General features: G+C 38.6%; 1 protein-coding gene across 3 annotated transcripts in view; it reads left to right on the top strand.

Annotated features, from left to right (window-relative positions):
* Positions 1 to 18,082, top strand: part of tspan9a (tetraspanin 9a) — a 158,498-nt gene that overhangs the window by 80,340 nt on the left and 60,076 nt on the right. For 2 of the 3 annotated variants that reach the window (XM_056766017.1, XM_056766019.1), the window contains one exon: positions 6,784 to 6,863. In XM_056766017.1, coding sequence (XP_056621995.1) covers positions 6,801 to 6,863 — 63 coding nt within the window. In that variant the 5' untranslated portion in view covers positions 6,784 to 6,800. Of the gene's footprint in view, positions 1 to 4,922; positions 6,864 to 18,082 lie in introns of those variants that run through there. The other variant, XM_056766016.1, reaches the window with a different exon arrangement.

Here is an 18,082-nt window from a genome sequence, read left to right as displayed (position 1 = left end):
CTTGAGTATTGGCTTGATATTTGTTAAAACAACCTTTGAGGTAAATTTCTAAGTATATCCTTTGCTGAGACGCTATTCTGCAGATTGTCAGACTTTCCGGAGACTGTTTGTTAATAGGTACAAAATGGCACACAGTCATTTGTTTGTTCAGAGGATTCTTTCTCTTCTTCATTGAGGTGTGGGGTCTATTTAGGAGGTTCAGAATTCACTTGCTGTTTTTACACCTGCGTATGTACACGGCGCATGTGTTTCTTGGAACAACTAGTGCATTTTGTAGGCCTTAGCCCCTTACACCCCTCAACCTGTGGTGGGCCTCCCTTAGCTGAATGTGTATTGTTATAAAGGGCCGAAACAGCCAATGAGGCTGAGGTGCACAACTGACAATGTGTCGCATTAATAGGAACCATACAAAGGGCATTATTAGCAGCATCTCACCAAAAGGCATCCTTCTCTCAGAATAATGTGATGAAATTGGGACACACAACTCCTGAGATGTCTCTCTGATAATGGCAAGGAAAGTTAAGTATGCTATGTAATTCTATGCCCAAACACAGAGGATCCAGTGGATCCTCAGACCTCTTGTCCTCTTTTCATATTCCTGACTTCATAAGGCATGGGAAATGTCCTATTGGGAAATTCAACTCTGCTGAAATTGTGGGATTATAACAACTAGTCCTATTAAAAGTACTCGTCTTTGGCTGTTTTAGAGGCTTTGATTATGTTTTTTGGGTGTTTAACAATGGATGTTCATGTTTCATTTAAAAAAAACGCTTTATATGTCACATATAAGTCTGTTATTCATTGATGTCCCTCTTGAAACAAAACGACTGGATTTCTCCAGGTCTATATAAAGTCCCTCCTTCTGAAACGCTCTGATTGGTAAAGCTGACCCGGTCTTACGCAGTTGGCTTGCGCTTCTCAGGCTGTAGTTATTTGTCGGTGCCCCTCTCATGTGTATTCATAAACTTTGGCTTTTAGCAATAAACAGTAACAATGACGTCAACTTCACTTTATCAGTTAAAAACATGCGGATCCATCGAGGTGTAACGGATGTCTTTAAGTGTATGAGCAAACGTCAATATTTGATAGAGATTGCAAATTTTTTCCTACTATAGCAAGTGGAATGACACTAGACTGAATGGGGTCAGACCGGTTATATTACTTAACACTAAAAACAGAAGCGTTAGTTTTGCTTTTTTATATTGGACCCGAGTTGGATAATAAAACAAGCAGATTGACCAGGAGACATTTGCAACCAGGACTTCAATGGAAGTTTCATAGAAGTGTTTAAGAGGTAAGCGCACACACACACACAATATCAGTGTATTACACAGAACAGCTTTCGCAGCCGATGTTGAAGTTATGGAAGCTGTTATTTGACCGTTTGTTATTGTAGAATGTGTGTAGCTGAATTCTTATTACCAGCTGTAGGACTGTGATGAAATTGAGTATTTTAGTGCGTAGCTCAGTCAAATGTTTACAATCTCTGATAACCGAACACTACTCCAGCGGCTCTTCCTCTTCTCTAAGGAAGGGCTCGCCCCTTTTTCGGTGTATTCCTGTGGGCAGAGGTTATTAAAAGCACTCGGAATAGGGATATCATGTAACCGGGAAGTAGAGTGCTTTATCATTTTGCAGGTATTATTATGCTCTAACAGCAACATTACACACACTAACTAAAGGTTGAAAAAATGGGATCGTGAGGTACATGCTCTTTAAGCGAATCTGAATAATTATCAACAATTTTGTGCTTTCATTTGAAAGAAAAATCTTTTTATTATTATTAGTTTTAAGGTCTTGACTCTTGCTAACAAATCAATTTTCTGAACAAAATAGCATGTACACATGCATGCAGAGAAATGCCTTGACCTCAGGAACGCTTTTCTTGCATGATTTGTTTGCCTGCCTCAACTTCTAACATTTCCTTCAGTTCTTGAGGTCACGTAATCTTCCGACAACATCTAAATTGTGAGAATCGACTGTAGGTTTAAGAAGTGGATAACAAACCATACCAAATTGATTGGATGTCTGCGTCACTGAAAATCAACTTCATCCAGTGCTGGGTTAACTCAGTCATTTTTGGAATTTCTTTAAATATCAAGAAGTTCAGGTCCTTCTTGTGCCTTCTGGTTCTTTGTAACAGTTTGTCATGCTTGGGCAGATTAGTATTCTTGGTATGCTCGAGGTAGATACGCTCACCAAAGAAGCAATTAAAAAAATGACATACTGTATATTGCTTCATAGGAAGTTTGCTTTGCTAAAACCCAACAGGGAGAGTCTGTTAACAACCGAGAGCCTGCTTCTGAAATTATGGTTTTACAAACCACCTCAACATTTCCAACTTCATCACAGAAAAAATGTGATTGTTTAATCTTATGACTGGGGAAAGATATTACCAAACATAGCAATTAAAGAACTGCAGTTTATGAATCCAACAAATGAAGACTTAATGAAGTGGAGACAAGATTCTGGGTGTGAATTGATCTCGCTTTATGTGTTTGGATGTAACAGTTGCACCGTGGAGTGTTGCTTTAAAATAATTCACTTAGCTAACTTTGAACTTGGTTTTGTTGATGGTTCTCAGTGGAACTTTCTGATCCCGGGGTCACTTCCCAAAATCCTTTTTTGTTGGTCTTTTGTGAAATGAGCCTCACTGGTTTCCTCAAAGTCTGAAAGTACAGAATTCACTCAGTTCTGTGTCATTTCGGCTTTATTGATTCACGCTGGGGTTTAACTGATTGTAGTGTAGATCAGACTGAATCTCTCTTGGATGTGGCCCTTCCTCTGCATGTGTTCACATATTAGTGTATGTGTTAATGGAGCTGTCACGGAGTAATGCAAAGCAGAAAACACAGCAGACCCTGACTCAAATGAACATCCAATGCCAACTTTTCCCTCAAACTTATCCCATGACAAAATGATTCACAGCAAAAACAACAGAAAATAAATGTTATCATTTTTTATTATATTGTGGTAAATTTTAAACCGTTGCAATTGTTACATTTCAGCGCCCCCTGTTTTACTCTCATTACTATAATCTTATGCTCCCATATTGTAGCAATATGTAAAAATAGTTTAGATTATTATTATTTCTATAATTTAATTATACCTTTATATATAAAATGTAAGTAATATGCTGCAATATTGCACTGGCAATGTTGTTATTTTTTCATTTATTTTCAGAATATGTTTTTTTATTTTTATTATAAACATTCTATTACACTGAACATATGTACCACCATTTTGCTTTACGTATTTTTAAGCTTTAAAGTTGTTTGAATATTTATTCCCAGAATATTTAAATTGTCATGAAAAGGTGTTGCAATGCAGCAATGGTCTTAAAGGGATAGTTCAGCCATTCTTTTATAAATGAACAACCTTCTCCACTATGAAACACATCAGAAGATATTTTGAGAAATGTCTCTGCCGTTTTGTGTCTATACCAATGTTCTCCAGAATATTATATTTCACACAGAAGAAGGTAATTCAGGTTTGGAATAACAATGTACAAACGATGAAAGAAGTTTCATTTTTTGTGTAAACTATCCCTTTAAACAACTGAAAAAACATACTTTCTTATAGTTTCTTTCAACTTTAGACATGCTCCTGAATGGCCTTTTTATTCACCTATCAGGCTTTACGATGGGTTTTAAAATCATATAGATGATATACATTATTCACTATAAAACACCTTCCCATCCAGCAAACTCAGTAGATTGTTTTACAACTACTATCTGAAGTATATGTCCAGTGTAATGGATAGTCTTTACTCAAATGTAAGTCTGATGCTTAAGGACATTACTGCAAGTTTCATTAATTCCCGAATCAGGACTTTTGTGTATGTGTGTGTGTTTCCTTCTGAATTGTGCCTGTCGATTGTGTAGCGTTCTCTCTCGTGGCTATCGTGTTCGGGGTGTGTGGTTTTGAGCGTGTCCTGTAGGCGCAGGACAAAATCAGGAGTAGCTTGCCCTGGAGGTGGCTAAACGAATCCCAGCCGGTCCGAATACCAGTTATGACGCAGACTGGGATAAGGAGACTGATGACTTTAATCTGAAAGGCACTGGATTCTGGTTCTTTCCACATGGGGTTTCCAGGTCTGAATTGAGCCTGGTTCTCCAATCAACACCTTCCAGAGTGCTGTCGATAGCATTGATATTACGAGCTGTTTGGTCATGACTCATGCTACAAAATAAATGCTGCATCGTGGATGTCTGAAGACAAAGATGCTTCAAATTAGAGACAATATTGTGACGCTACGATCAATGTCTAAAAGCTGATAAACCAGATTTCTCTGAATTCACTCCAGCATTTCTTTGACAGGACAATAAAGTGAACTTAATTTCTACATTCTCAATAGAAGACTTGCTTAAACACGCAGAGGTTATAGAATGTTCTGGGTGGTTGCCATGATGTTGCTCATGTCTTTCGGGTTTTCAGCATTTTTGAGTGTTTTAAAGTCTGCCATGTGAAAATCAATAGTGTGTCTGCTTAGAAAATAATAAGCAAGCTGCATGATTTGAAGTATCTTTCATGTCCGTAGCATCAACGGCACAGGTCACATTATGTGCCACAGCTAATACTTTAACTTATAGTGAGATTTTAAGAAGCCCCTGAGCAATAATTGCCTTAGCCAGCAAAACATTTGTTTAAATATTTAATATATATTGATTTTTGTAATCTATAAACTGTTCATTTCGTATTTAAGTGGTCATTTTGTTTGTGCGCTAACAGGAAGGCAAATTTGAACACAATGTCTCATGTCTTGTTTGCACTTTCTGTCTCACTTCCCATTTTTTGCTATATTAAAAGGCAAAACTCCCATAAAAGTGTTTTCAACACCCATCATGCTTCAAAATGCTTTTTGCCTATTATTAGTTTGTCTCATGTAAATGTGTTTAAGGAGAGACCTAAAAAATGTTCTGAGATAAGGAAGAAGGGTAGAGTTTTTTACACTCAAGATTAAGATGTTATTCACACAATTTAACATAAAAGAGAGCAGAAATTGTGCAGATCTTTTCCCAATGTGCATTGTTTCCAAGCAGCTTTACAGCAAACATTTTGGAAAGACAAAAAGGGCTATTTTTACGCTCCCACAAATCCCATTTAAGATCCAGATACACCTAACGTTAAATTGTCAGACCATTTCACTTATGAACTCTTTGAAGTGTAAATGAACCGATGCACATTTACATTTTCACGAACTGATGTAATCTATAAAACACATGTGAGTGAATGGCACGCAGCAGGTACTCAAGATGTAACCCTTGCTTTCCTTAGGAAAGCCTATAGTATCTTCGAGCTCCTATCCTGTTCCCATGCTTGAAATGGTGCTATATTTTTCCCAAGGCTGACCTGCTGCCAATTCTTTTGCGCTCCTTATGCAGAAACGGGAGAGCGCGGATACTTGGTTTTGTAAAAGCAGTGCACGGCGGTCACGCACTGCAACCACTCAACCTCCAATTACGATCACAAGTTTGACATCACAGCCATTTCCCTGCAAATGTCACGTAATCATATGTGATTAGCACATGAATGCAATGTACAGACGGCTTAGAACTAGTCAACTAATGAAATAAAACCCCGAGCACGAACTGAGAATCTACAGCCTTATTTTCCCCTTAATTGGCTTATTAAGGAGGTCAAAAGATCATGTTTTCAGTTTACGTACAGTCTCATGCAATAGAAAAGCGCACAGCTGGGTGCATTGTTTCATCTCCGTTCCCCCCACCTACACCATCAGCTCATGATTTCTTAATTCATCATTGCCCTCCCAGACTTCCTCTGGCCGGCCATCACGGTTAAGAGTGCTGAACTTGTATAGACATATAGCACGGTGATGATAAGAGCCTTAAAGCTGCGCTATCAGCAGGGAGGGGCTAGCTGTCGCCCTTTTGGTGTGAGGGGGAGGTGCTGAAGGGAGTACAGGCAGAGAGAGGGAGAGGGAGAGAGAGGTGGGAGATAGAGCTTTGCGCTAGGTTGGGAGGGAATGTCCACTAGATGCAGTTGCCCATAATAGCGTGTATCAGCAGCAGAGCGGCGACTGCGAGCGCACCCAGAGAGGAGAGAACACAGGCAGCGCAGGAGTCTCTTACAATGAGAGCAGCGAGATTGATTCGGGAGAAGAGTTAGAGAAAGAGCTGCGAGAAAGATTGAGCGCGTCTCATCCTCAGGAGAGGAGAACGGGTGTGGAAGTTAGAAGGCTGTGGGAACTCATCAGCTCTCTCTGTGGAAAGGCAGTGCTGAGGTCAGCAAGCAGAAGTGTGGGAAGCAGCTGAACCGAAAAGTTCAAATCGACGTGCACCTGCCGGTGGATCTAACGCTTTCGTATAATGCAGGGGGGCTGTGGGGCCATCGAACCGTTCCCTCTTTAGTTCTACAGCGTCGGTGTCTGGACAACTTTTTTGTGTGAAGTAGAAAGCCTGCTTTTAAGGATTAGTGCACAAGTTCAAGGTTCTTGAGGGTTTATCCGAGAGACATGATAGAGAATGAATTAAAGCACGAGCCTTCCGTTTCAGAGCATGGAGAAGTCAAGTAGCGAGGAATCTGCCATCCACCGTAGCCCCTCCGTGGACAGTCGCGACTCCGATTTCCCTCAAGCCTCCACCTCCGAACGCCCGTTCGGAGGACGAGGTTTCACCGCCGGCGCATTTTACGGGTCCACGGGTCCCCGTGCGCAGAGCGCCTCTCAGAGCGGGGAAGACAAAAGCAACAATAAGTACAAGGCTCCTAAAGGCAGCAAGTACGTGGTCTTTTACCTGGATCTATCCTTTGTGTTCCTTCTAGAGTTCAAGAAGTTCAACATGGCGAGAGGCTGCCTGTGCTGTCTGAAATACACGATGTTCGTCTTCAACCTCATCTTTTGGGTAAGTGACACTTTCAGTTCTCTCCTCTGCTCTCTGTCTTTTCCACGCCGAGATTGCAGGTGATGCGAGTAAGCTATATTGTCACAATTTGGTTCTCTAATGGCATTGGATGACGAGAGTGATATATTGCTCCTGAGAGCGATCACATCTGTACTGGGACTTTCCTGTCATGTGTATTTTCTGTGTTACGTCAGGCTTGCCATGACATGCGCTCTAAATTACTTGCTACTATTTTTGGCTGTCTTTGAGTCCCATGGGGTGTCCTGGGAACAGTGTACCATGCTCCTGAAATGAGTTTGGCTTGCATCTTACTTTGGTGAGACGCTTTAATTTGTGCACAAAAAAAAAGAAAATGCTAGTGTTTGGTCTGTCAGCATTAAAGTTTGTGAGACATTGACGTCATTTGACATCAAATATAAATTGTATCTTGTTTAGAACAGGTGTAAGATGGATCATTTTTCTGTTTTATATATGTAAATAAATGCAGAATGTAGTTAGTTCACCCAAAAATGTAACTTCTGTCATCCTTTACTCAACCTCAAGTTGTTCCAGATTATAAATGTATACATTTGTTTGTTCAGTTGTAAGCAACTGAGATTTCTGGGGCACCATTGAAAATGTTTTGAAATTTTAAAATGGTAGTCAAAAGTACCCCAGAACAGGTTGTTTTCCCCAAATTCTTCAAAATATCTTTTGTGTTCAACACAACAAAAATCTACATTTTGTTCTTCTATGGTGGTCAATGGTGCCCCAGAAATCCTAATTGCTAACATTCTTTCAAATAGGCTGTTTCTTTATCTTCAACCAAACAAAGAAATGTATACAGGTTTCGAACAACTTCCATGACTAAATTTTCATTTTTGGGTGAACTATCCCTTTAATAGTGTTATTTATTTAATTTTAAGAAAGTATTTAACTGATAGAAATTTTGAATTTATTTTGTAATAAATCTAATATTAAAGATATTAAAACCCATAAAATAGGTATATATCCATACTCTTTTTATTATAATGTAAAAATATAGTATGGGAATATTTAAATTAAAATGACTTATCATTTCTATTGAAAACGTGTTTGTTTGTAAAACGTGTGTCTTGGAAAGATTGAGGTAGGGGATTAAGCACTGACGGAAAAAAGAGAGGGTCAATCTTGTGTATGTGTGTGAGTGTGTGTGGACGACATTGGGCAGAATCCTTTGTGCAGAGGCACTCATGCAAAAACACTAATCCCATAAGCTAACAGTGTTGGCCTCACTGTCATACTCTCAGAAACTAATATCTGGGGCGCGCCTGAGTCGCTGTTTGGCATATCAGAGTTACAGCGTCTACCACAGCATGACACACGGCCCCCCCATCCATCCATCTCTCTATCTGTGACAAGAGATGATGAGTGAGTCTGTATCCGAATCACAGAGTTTCAGTAAAACCCTACTGAGCTGTGAAATGTAGTGTAGGACAGACGGCATACTGCATTACCAGAGTCCTGAAGCTTGTTTTGATCATAGCAGGGGGCTTATGTCCAAAAGGTTTGTGCGTGTCAGAGAGCACAACAAGTCACGGCGTATTTACAAGCGTCATCCCTGTAGGTCACTGTGCTCTAGTGATCCTGCAGTTTTCACCAGGGAGATGAACCCTAAGCACAGCTCAGCGGGGCACTAACCCGGTACGTAGCTCTGAGAACAGAAGGCGGATTGCGTTGTGGGTGGTGAGCTTTGATACAACATGCCGAAGGTGAAATGTTGAAATCCCTTAATTACTCTCCAAGACAGAAGTAATAAAAGGGGATGAATGTGAAAGAGAAGCACCTTCCTCGGGCCATGTGGCTCCCGCTGCAAGATAATTTGGTTGCTATCGGTGGTAATATTCATTTAACGATTCCTCACGACCTGAGATGGACCAGCATGAGGTCATTCCAGCTTGGGTGGTGTGATTTAGGGCCAGGGCATGCCTCAAAGCATAATGCCGATTGGAGCTGGCGATCTCCACTGCTGAGAGCACGCCTGTGTTACGACACCCCTGGGACTGCTTCTGCTTTGGCGCTCCAGGAATACCAGATCCTGTCATCCCGTCCACTTTTGAGAGCGGCACCACGGTAACACGAGGCCAGGTGCTGCCGCCTGCTGCTTCTTCACTAGGCTAACGGTTGTAATTTGAGGCACAAGGTAAATAGCAGGAACCTCAGGCATGTCATCAAGGCTCCTGCACGGATTTAAGCAGTTGCTTGTGACCATCTGGCTCGTCTTTCCTATGTGGATTAGCTTGGTCTGAGCAGGACGGCTTCAGCCGAGATTAGAGCATTTATTGCCATGCTTGGGCACACCATGCTGTGTTTCTGACGCGGTAACCTGTCACTGCTCTATCATGTCCAAATGACCTACTGAGAATGATTAATGGAGAATATTATATATAGTGTGAACTGTGACTTCATGTTATTAATATTCATTAGACTTAATCCTACGTGCTTTGTCAAAAGTCAGATCATGTTATATATAATATACACAGTTCTTACCAAATATATTAGACCCCCACCCAATGTAAGGTTTGTGCCACAGCTTCCCTAAACTAACAGATTACCAAAATCATGTTTTATGTTTCTGTAATGGTTGATCGACCAGTATATGTAATAGAAATGTAGTCAATGTAGTATTTCTTATGTTAAATAGAATTAATGTTAGCCATTATTTTTCTAGTTTACTCTTTTAGAAGAAGGACACAAAATAGTCATGCACTTTAATTGGGCATTTTAAATATAAAAAAACGCAGTTATTTACTTGCATTCCTTAATAAAGTTTTAATGGTTGAATATTAATCTTGATTATTTTCTGACTTCTGAGAGAAGTTGGATGTGCCGTCCAAATTTGGGTATAAAAACATGAATAAATACTATTTGTTTGTTTCAGTGTGTATTTTGCTTAATAAATGACAATAAAATGTTTAGTTTTAAACTAGTTTTTGACAGATTCCTAAAATATATATATTTTTTTTTTATCATGGCAGGCGTTCTAATAAATGTGTTAAGCGCTGTATATATTATTTTTTATTATAAAAATAACTTATGTAGCTTCTGCTGGGGATAATAAATCATGTATTTCTCTTTATTTTTATTTATTACTGCCTTTCAGAAGATACATACGTTATTTACACAAGATAATATATACATCACAACTGTATTCTGTATAAGTTTACATTCCTGTGGTATTTTGTATGACCTTTTTGAGCATCGATGGATGCTTGCACATTCGTTTATAATAGCCGTGAGATCTCAACATCAGACTGTAGCCACCGTTCAAATGAACTAAAATGTGCAGACTATCACAAAACACACAAACAGTCATTGATCATACAGGAAGCTGCAGACTATAATAAGAACCAAGGGAATGTAAATATATATACGAGTATGTATACAGTTAAGTATAAAGTTTGCGCTAAATAATGGCAAGCCCAGATGGCTTGCGGCTTTCTGCATGCACATTTGTCACCCCAGAATATTCTGCTTGGTCTTCAAATGCTCACAACTTTATTGTAAACTGCAAACACAAAAGTATTTTAACTCAAAACCTCTTGAAATATTCAATATGTACCTGTTATGTACCAGTTACTTATTTTAATTGAAAAGTCTTCTCATAAATAGTGTGAACAGCCTAATTCATTAAGATAAGACAAGCTGATATAATTAGTCTATATCATCTGATTCAGGCTGAGTCATAATTCACAGGAGTATTCCTAGACTGCGCTTTTACACCGCCATTTATCTATTTATGTTTCAGTCTTACATCTAGCTATAAAGCACAAAAAGTTCCAAATCTGTACCTTTTAGCATTACTGGGGTGGTAGCCTTCAATGCTCCTTTTGTATCTCTAAATGTTTTATCTTTTTGGGAACATAAATATACCCTTAAGACCTAATGTGCAATTATGTGCCAAAAATAAGCTAAAAAACATGTTTTGTACCTGTAGAGGTATGAAAAGGAGCACTTATGGCTACCAACCCACTGACGGGTATTGCACAGTTTGATCGTTTTTTTTGCCAAAAAGCATCGATTTGATATATTTAAATACAAGCACCTCTGCTACACTCATGGCTCAGTTGACTGCCGTAACATGTAACACCAAACACATTCTTATTCAGACAACACTGCCACCTCAGCAGATTCTTCCAAAGGTGTATCACAGTCTTATCAAAGCCTCGTCCTTGTTCAACTCCGTGCTTTGCTTTTATGAAATCTGCGGTTTACGCAAGGGATTGTGGGGGATTTGTCTGCCATTTGGTCCGAGGTAACAAATGATTAGGATCTTATCGATTTAATCAGCTGAGTTGACATTTTGGTGTTTGATATGTTGATGGAGGCGGGTGCCTGTGTGGCAGTCTCAAGGTGTTTCTGAAGGAAAGGAAGGTGCGGGCTGTCGAACGAATGCCCTGGTGGAGTTGAGGGGCACTCTGCTGCAATGCAACACTACTCCTCCCCCCTCACACTTCCAGCTAATGTGAGTTTTGGTACCGAGGCTCCGTAAAGTAAAAATCGGAGAGGCCGTTATTCTTTATCTCGTTCGCTTTCTTGTCTCTTCCACACAAAGTGCATGAAAGACCTTTTAAAGCTTTTTGCTGTGGGAAATGCTACATTATAACACATCTTTTTTGCCTTCAACACTTTTTCCACCTTTTTCTTCTGAAGAGATTTGAAGCATGCCGTTAGTGACAGTTGTTGGTATGCACGAATGTGAGAAAAATCTTTAGAAATGACATCCTAAATGGGGACTTTGAAACAAAGTGTTTTTGCTCGTGACTTTTGTTTGTACGAGGAATTAGACAGACGTTTGTAATTAGTCCCAGTCTGAGCTTCTAATAAAGTTGTTTACCAATTTCTTAACATTATTCACTCGGTTGCTTGATTTCTGCGTCTGGGGAAAAGTCATTCAATAAGCACGTCTCCCATCGCTTCGATTTCCTGCACCATTGTCTTTGAACGGGCTCATTAGCTCTCGGGTCTGGTCGGATCAGTTGGTGTTTCGCTGCAGTGGTGTGGTTAAAAATCTTTGTATAGAATTAGTTCTAAACAACTCTGCATTACTTAAAGGCACACGACTGCTAATGGTCTGTTTTATTTTATGTTTGTACCTTATTAGTGATTCGTACCTTTTAAAGATAAATACTTAACCGTTCGTTTGGCTGGAAAACTGAAGAATCTGATAAAGGCTCAGTGGTGGTTGATCTTGAGGCAGTAGCTGGCACTGGCCTGTTTTTGTCCCAGAGTTCTGAGAATTGGCCCAGCTAGAACGTTAGTTTGTTTATGCCCACTTACCTTTACCTCAGCCGGTGATTCATAGCAGTTCCTGGCCCAATTAAAAATAAATTTACCCTCAAGTCCTCCAGTTTTGAAAACAGCATGAGAAACATTTGCTCTTTCTTATATTTTTATATAAGAATATACTGTTCAGACTTTCTTATATTAAAAAACGTGTGTGCATGGCGTAACAAAGGTAGCCGTCATACGGCGTAATCCTTTAAACGTCACAATGAAAACCTCAAGATCCCACTGGGATTGTGGTCTAAATTGTTTTTAATACCTGATTTTGATGAATGATGTGTTTCTGAAAAATAGGGTATGAAGCACTTTCCTGTGAGTGTTTTATTAACTATTGTAATCCTGAAGAATTGTATAATTCAGGGCTGTTAGACATCATAAAGTGCACCCTTATTGGAAGCATGAGGGATCTTTCTCCATCTATGGGCATTCTTGCTACGGCTTCTAAAATCGGAAAATGTATTTGTATATTTTGTTATGTGTGCTGTCTTTGTCAAAAGTAAAGTATTAATAAAAGTATTAGTAGAGTTACTGGTAAAGGGTTTAAGTCAGTGTCATCTGTTGGTCGGGACATTGTTTTTGTCTGGACACCATTTACTGTGATTTCAGCTGAATAACATCATGTTCTTGTTGAATTGTATGCAGGACATACAGTGTGTGACCCTACCTGAAGACCCAGATATCCTATTTTCTACATAAAATCATCCTTCATAAAATGATCCTGCATAATGTAAAGAATATATTTTGAAAATATGACCTTGGTGTCTTTAAGATTGACCATTGAGAGAGAGTCGTGTCAACTCCGTTGTCTCCAATATAACAGTTTTTTCACACCAACCGCGGTTCGTGGAGGCTCTAAATAGTTCCGGGAAGATACTAGTAACGTATGGAGCTGTGACTAAACAGACCAACTGAGGTAAACTTCTAACCCATTTAAAGATGAAAGCCATTTAATGAATAATAAAATGAAAGCAATACTAGAACTATCTGAAGGCTCCATGAATCACGTGACGCTTCAGCATGTTGGACTTCTGTTGGCAGAACTCTCTCTCTCGATGGCTCTGAGATTGAAATAATAGTGAAATTAATGTTTGAAATCAAACGTCAATGCTTGTTTTCTCATAATTAGACTATGAGAGATTAGCCTGGATTGCACAGGGTCACATATCTCATAATATTACTTGCTTTAATGTGATATGAAGAGTTAAGGTGCAAAACGCCCTAAATCCGTCAGGTGACTTCTCGTTTAAATGAGCATTTTTCATCAAGTCCTGCATTTATACTTTCAGCAATATCAGATATTTCAGACCGGGCAGAGTGTAGTATTTAGCGGGCTTCGACGCAAAATGGCTTGACTAATGTGCTATGCATTCATTCAATGTTGAAATCTCATTTTTGATGGATGTGGTTTTTAGAGGGTTTTCCATCTGAACTCTTCGTATGATTTTAGAAAGACACCATCACAGGTATCCATTGACTTTGCATGTATTTGTATGAATGCGGATTCAGGACAAATGTAAAGGTGCGTGGAGTACCAGATAGATTCAGAAAGCAAGCTCTCTCATTGGCTTATGAAGTGCCAAAAATAGCTAAATGAAATATGCAAGACTGCAATATAAAGCTTATACAAATCACTTTCTCTAGCACAAAAAGATCATTATTTCGTTATCAGAAGCCCTTTATTTAAACAAAACGAGAGGGAGTATGCAGCCTTATTGAAAAAGTCATGCCTCATCGAGAAGCATTTACAGAAAATGACATCGTAGCTTATAAAAAGAAATAAAGGGAAATATGCTTCCTAAAATTATGCAGTTTTTAGAAAATGGTTCAATTTATTGAAATTAACTGACCATATTCTATCTAGCTACTATAGCTCATGGGTAACTGTTTCCATTACAGGTTAGCTTCAAGGGTAGCAGGATTAGCGCTTCCTTCAAAGTCCTCATGATTTAGCCCTTCATAGATCATTCCCGAGCGGTGAAACATTCTCCATCGCACCCCAACTCAACTCCTGGCAGAAGAATCAATGCTAATCTTCACCTTACCTCTGAATTAATGCAGATTGCAGGAGTAGCATGCCCCAGTCAGCACTTTCCGTGTCACCCGCAAGCAAATTATGCAGGAAATCAATGCCAACATGTCGGATCGTGCCCGACTCTCTACACTTGCACCTCTCACCTGGTGCCTGGGATATGCCACCAGACCTTGTCTTAGTTACCTTTTTTCCTTTTTAATTAACATGAACCGGATGCCTAATGAAACGGCGTTTGGGCATTTTGGGATTGCCGACTAATGACCCAAAGGGGAGCGTGAATCCCTCCTTTCAATCTCACAGCAATGGTTATTTTTCTAGGGTAATGATGGAAATATCTAACATTGTATTTATGTCAGACTGATCTGCCTTCTTTATATGCCTCCAGCAGGTCCTCCTGGAGACTCATTTGTGGTTAACAGGATTTGCACGCCGTGTCCTTTGGGCACCAACCTCAATTAGATCTATCGGATGTGATTGCATTTCTCCGAAACCTCGAAAGTCGAGATATGATTTGCAGCTCTGTAAATCTCTTCTTAGAGAGGAAAATAAGCACGGCAGTTCGTTTTTAGGTCCTCCGGGGTATCGTGCATTCAGGAGAGGGGTTTTTGCACAGCGTTTTGATAAGGGCTACTCTGTCAGCTTTTGTGCTGTTGAGTGACTTGTTTCCACTGTCAGAATAAGAATGGATTCGAGTGTAGGTCGCATTTCGCACTTAACGCCAATATGGGCCCTTTCCAACCACGCTTGACGCAGCCGTGTCATTCTTGAGTAATTTGAATTTAAGATGGCCAAATAATTGTTGTGGATATTGATTCATTATTGTTTACTGCCATGGAAGAGTTCAGCGCCATAACTCACATCTTGTTTGGGTGCGTTGTGGATTAAGCAGCTGAAAGGAACGTGCCCTGGAGAGAACATAACCTGGCATGAATCATCACACAATTTTTGTGATTATTCTTAAGTGGGATCATTGTAATCTTGTCCACTTTAAGACGAATGTTAATCAAAATGATTGCTATTAAGTCTCCATGTTGAATCTACTTGTTTGCATATGCTGCCAAATTAGGCTGAATGACTCTTACTTTTAAATACAGAAGAATAAATACATTCTACTTAAGTATTTAAGTTGTTTTGGCTTTTGCAGACCCTCATCAAAGCCCAGGAATCCTGCTGTGACATCATTTCATTTCACAATTCAACTGTGCACAATCAATACAGCGCTCCATAAAAAGACGTAATGGTTTGTGGATCTCAAACGATGGAATTTTATTTGTTTATCAGCTGGTTCTTTTAAACGAGCCGCAGGTCATCCACAGCATCTGAAGTGAGATCTCGTTTAACAAGATGTCGTCTGTCACACAAATCCATTTACAGGGCCATACTTTAATCCTTAAGAAATGGATCATATAGTTTTACTGCATATAAGGCAGATGCCACATGTTTAACTGCAGGATTTAAGTGATGAAAGTGGTTTCTGTCTTGGAACAGATGCTGCAGTTGCTCTTATTTGGCTTGTAAAAGCAGTCAGGTGTGCAGAAATGATAATTGCATGGATTGTAGAAGTGAGACAAAAGAGAACCGGGTTAAGTTGGTCTAATATCTTAAGATAATGAGAATTTACATTGACAACCAAAAGTTTTGATTAACTTATTTTTATTTACTATTATTGAACATTTTAAATAATAGCATAGAGTGACCTTAAAAACTTCTTTAAAATAGAAACTCTTGACATTTTACTTTTGTGGTCCAAACTTAACGTCCGCTAAACTTCCGCAAAGAATAGAGTTCCTGTAGATTTTTTTTTAAATAAGTAAATTGCATTAGATAGTAAGTTAAAGAATGTCTAGCCAGTATTATTTGGGGTTACCAGTAGTAGAACCGTTACTTGCTAAACTTAAATGCGATTAAGTTTACACGACCCATTTCACAAATTGTTTATTTAAAAAATCAATAGAATTAAACTAATCGTTTATTTTATACAGTTATCATACAATAAAATATTAATATGACTATGACTTAAAAAATATATATATATTACTAACCACTAGTCAAATCGATCAACAAACTAACACAGACCAGTTAACTTTGGGCCATGTATGTCTAAAAAAATGTTTTTTTGTTAATTATTCAGTCAATTCTTATTTAAAAAATAAATAACATTTAATGTAAGAAGTGAATATCTTATTGATGTATATAAAATAATGTAAATGTTTATGAGAAACATTTAAGTCAAGGGATCTAAATGTTTAACCAGAAGATTATATTTCTAACTCCTTAAACCTTCTTCACGTGGTTCAAAAGATAAGCATAATATAGCCTGAAAGCTGTTGCGCTGAGAGGATTTTCAAACATTTTGTTTTGGTCACTTTGGAACCTTTGACCTTGTTATTTTCTTCTGGCTCTTATAGCCGTGCATGCTAATGGCTAGAAAAAACTCCCCTGTTTAGAAAATTCCTTGATAGTCTTTAAGCCTTTGGCCTGTGTTCTGTCTAAACCCTTGCAAGACTTCTGGAGCGTGGAAAGGCTGTGTAAGCTCGTACCCTCGTTCAAAGACTGAAGCTGTCTAGGACTTTTTAGCTACCATTTTGTGCTCTTTTCAGATAAGACAGGTCGAAAGCTAGCCAATCGTTATAAAGGCAACAGGTGGTGAAAAGAGATTGATATTTTGAGTAATTAACTGATCAAATTGACAGCTTTTTTATCAGGTTTTATAAAGGTGTTTCACTCCCCTATAAATTATTTGAAAACAATTTGCCGCATGCCCATAAACGACACATTTTGTTCCACCTGACTGCCCTTATTTGATAAGACAAGGAAGATATGTTTGTTATTTGTGTTGGTGCTTATCCACCATAAAGATGTAATGATGATAATGAAAGTGTGTAATAAAATACATCAATGCCGCTTAATAGCTGTTTAGGAGAAAAATAGAAAGGGTGACTTTGCTTACTACTTTACTGGTACTTTCATAATGTTATTTTAACTCATTGCTTCAGGCAATTCCACTAATTACTAAAAACTGCTCATTTCTCAATTACTGTAGTTGTTAGGAACCAATTGGGTGATTGACCACATTTCTGCGTAACCACAGACGAAGCTATACGTTTTCTGCAAGAAGTCATGTTTTTATCCTATTAAAAACAAAATAAAATACACCTAATAAGAATATTGTGGTGACTGTCATTTGTTTTCTGTTTGGTATCTGCAAAAAGTCTACAGTGAGTTTAATTCACATTTTAATTGATTTTTTGGTGTAACTATAACACACAGCCGCTTATGGCGTTTTGCTTTAATATATTGTTTGTTATTTAAAGTATTGTAATATTTACTTTCGTACACTTACATACTAAGTTTTCTTACTTTAAGGGATGGTTCACCCAAAGAAGAAAATATACTCTGTGTGTTGTCACTTCAAACCTGTATGACTTTCTTTCTTTTGCAGAACATTTATTTTGTAGAATGTTGGTAACTAAACAGGGGCTGTACCTTTTGACTTTTGGGTTTGTGCATTGGTCCGTACAACAGAAGTGAATGGGCCATTGTTCGGATACCAATACTCAGAATATCTTATTTTGTGTTGTGTAGAAAAAAGAAAGTCAAACAGGTTTGAAATGACAAGAGGGAGAGTAAATTTCTGGGTTAGCTATCCCATTTAAGCACTTTATTATTCTAGTATTTATAAATATCTCCATATAAATACCCAGTGACCAAAGTTTGTGTCGAGCACAGCTCTTAACACAGTCAAAGCAGATAATTGGGCCAAACGCAATTTATTATGCCATTCTCCAGAAATATCAGCGGACAGCTGGATAGGCGTCTGTAACTAGAGAAGCTGCGATGCAGCTGAAGTTTAAAGGATCACATTATCTCACATGTTCCGAAT

This window comes from Triplophysa dalaica, chromosome 14, assembly GCF_015846415.1.
Source record: "Triplophysa dalaica isolate WHDGS20190420 chromosome 14, ASM1584641v1, whole genome shotgun sequence".
Classification (NCBI taxonomy): Eukaryota; Metazoa; Chordata; class Actinopteri; order Cypriniformes; family Nemacheilidae; genus Triplophysa; species Triplophysa dalaica.
Note: the sequence above shows the minus strand (reverse complement) of the source record. Positions and strands in the feature narration are given on the sequence as shown.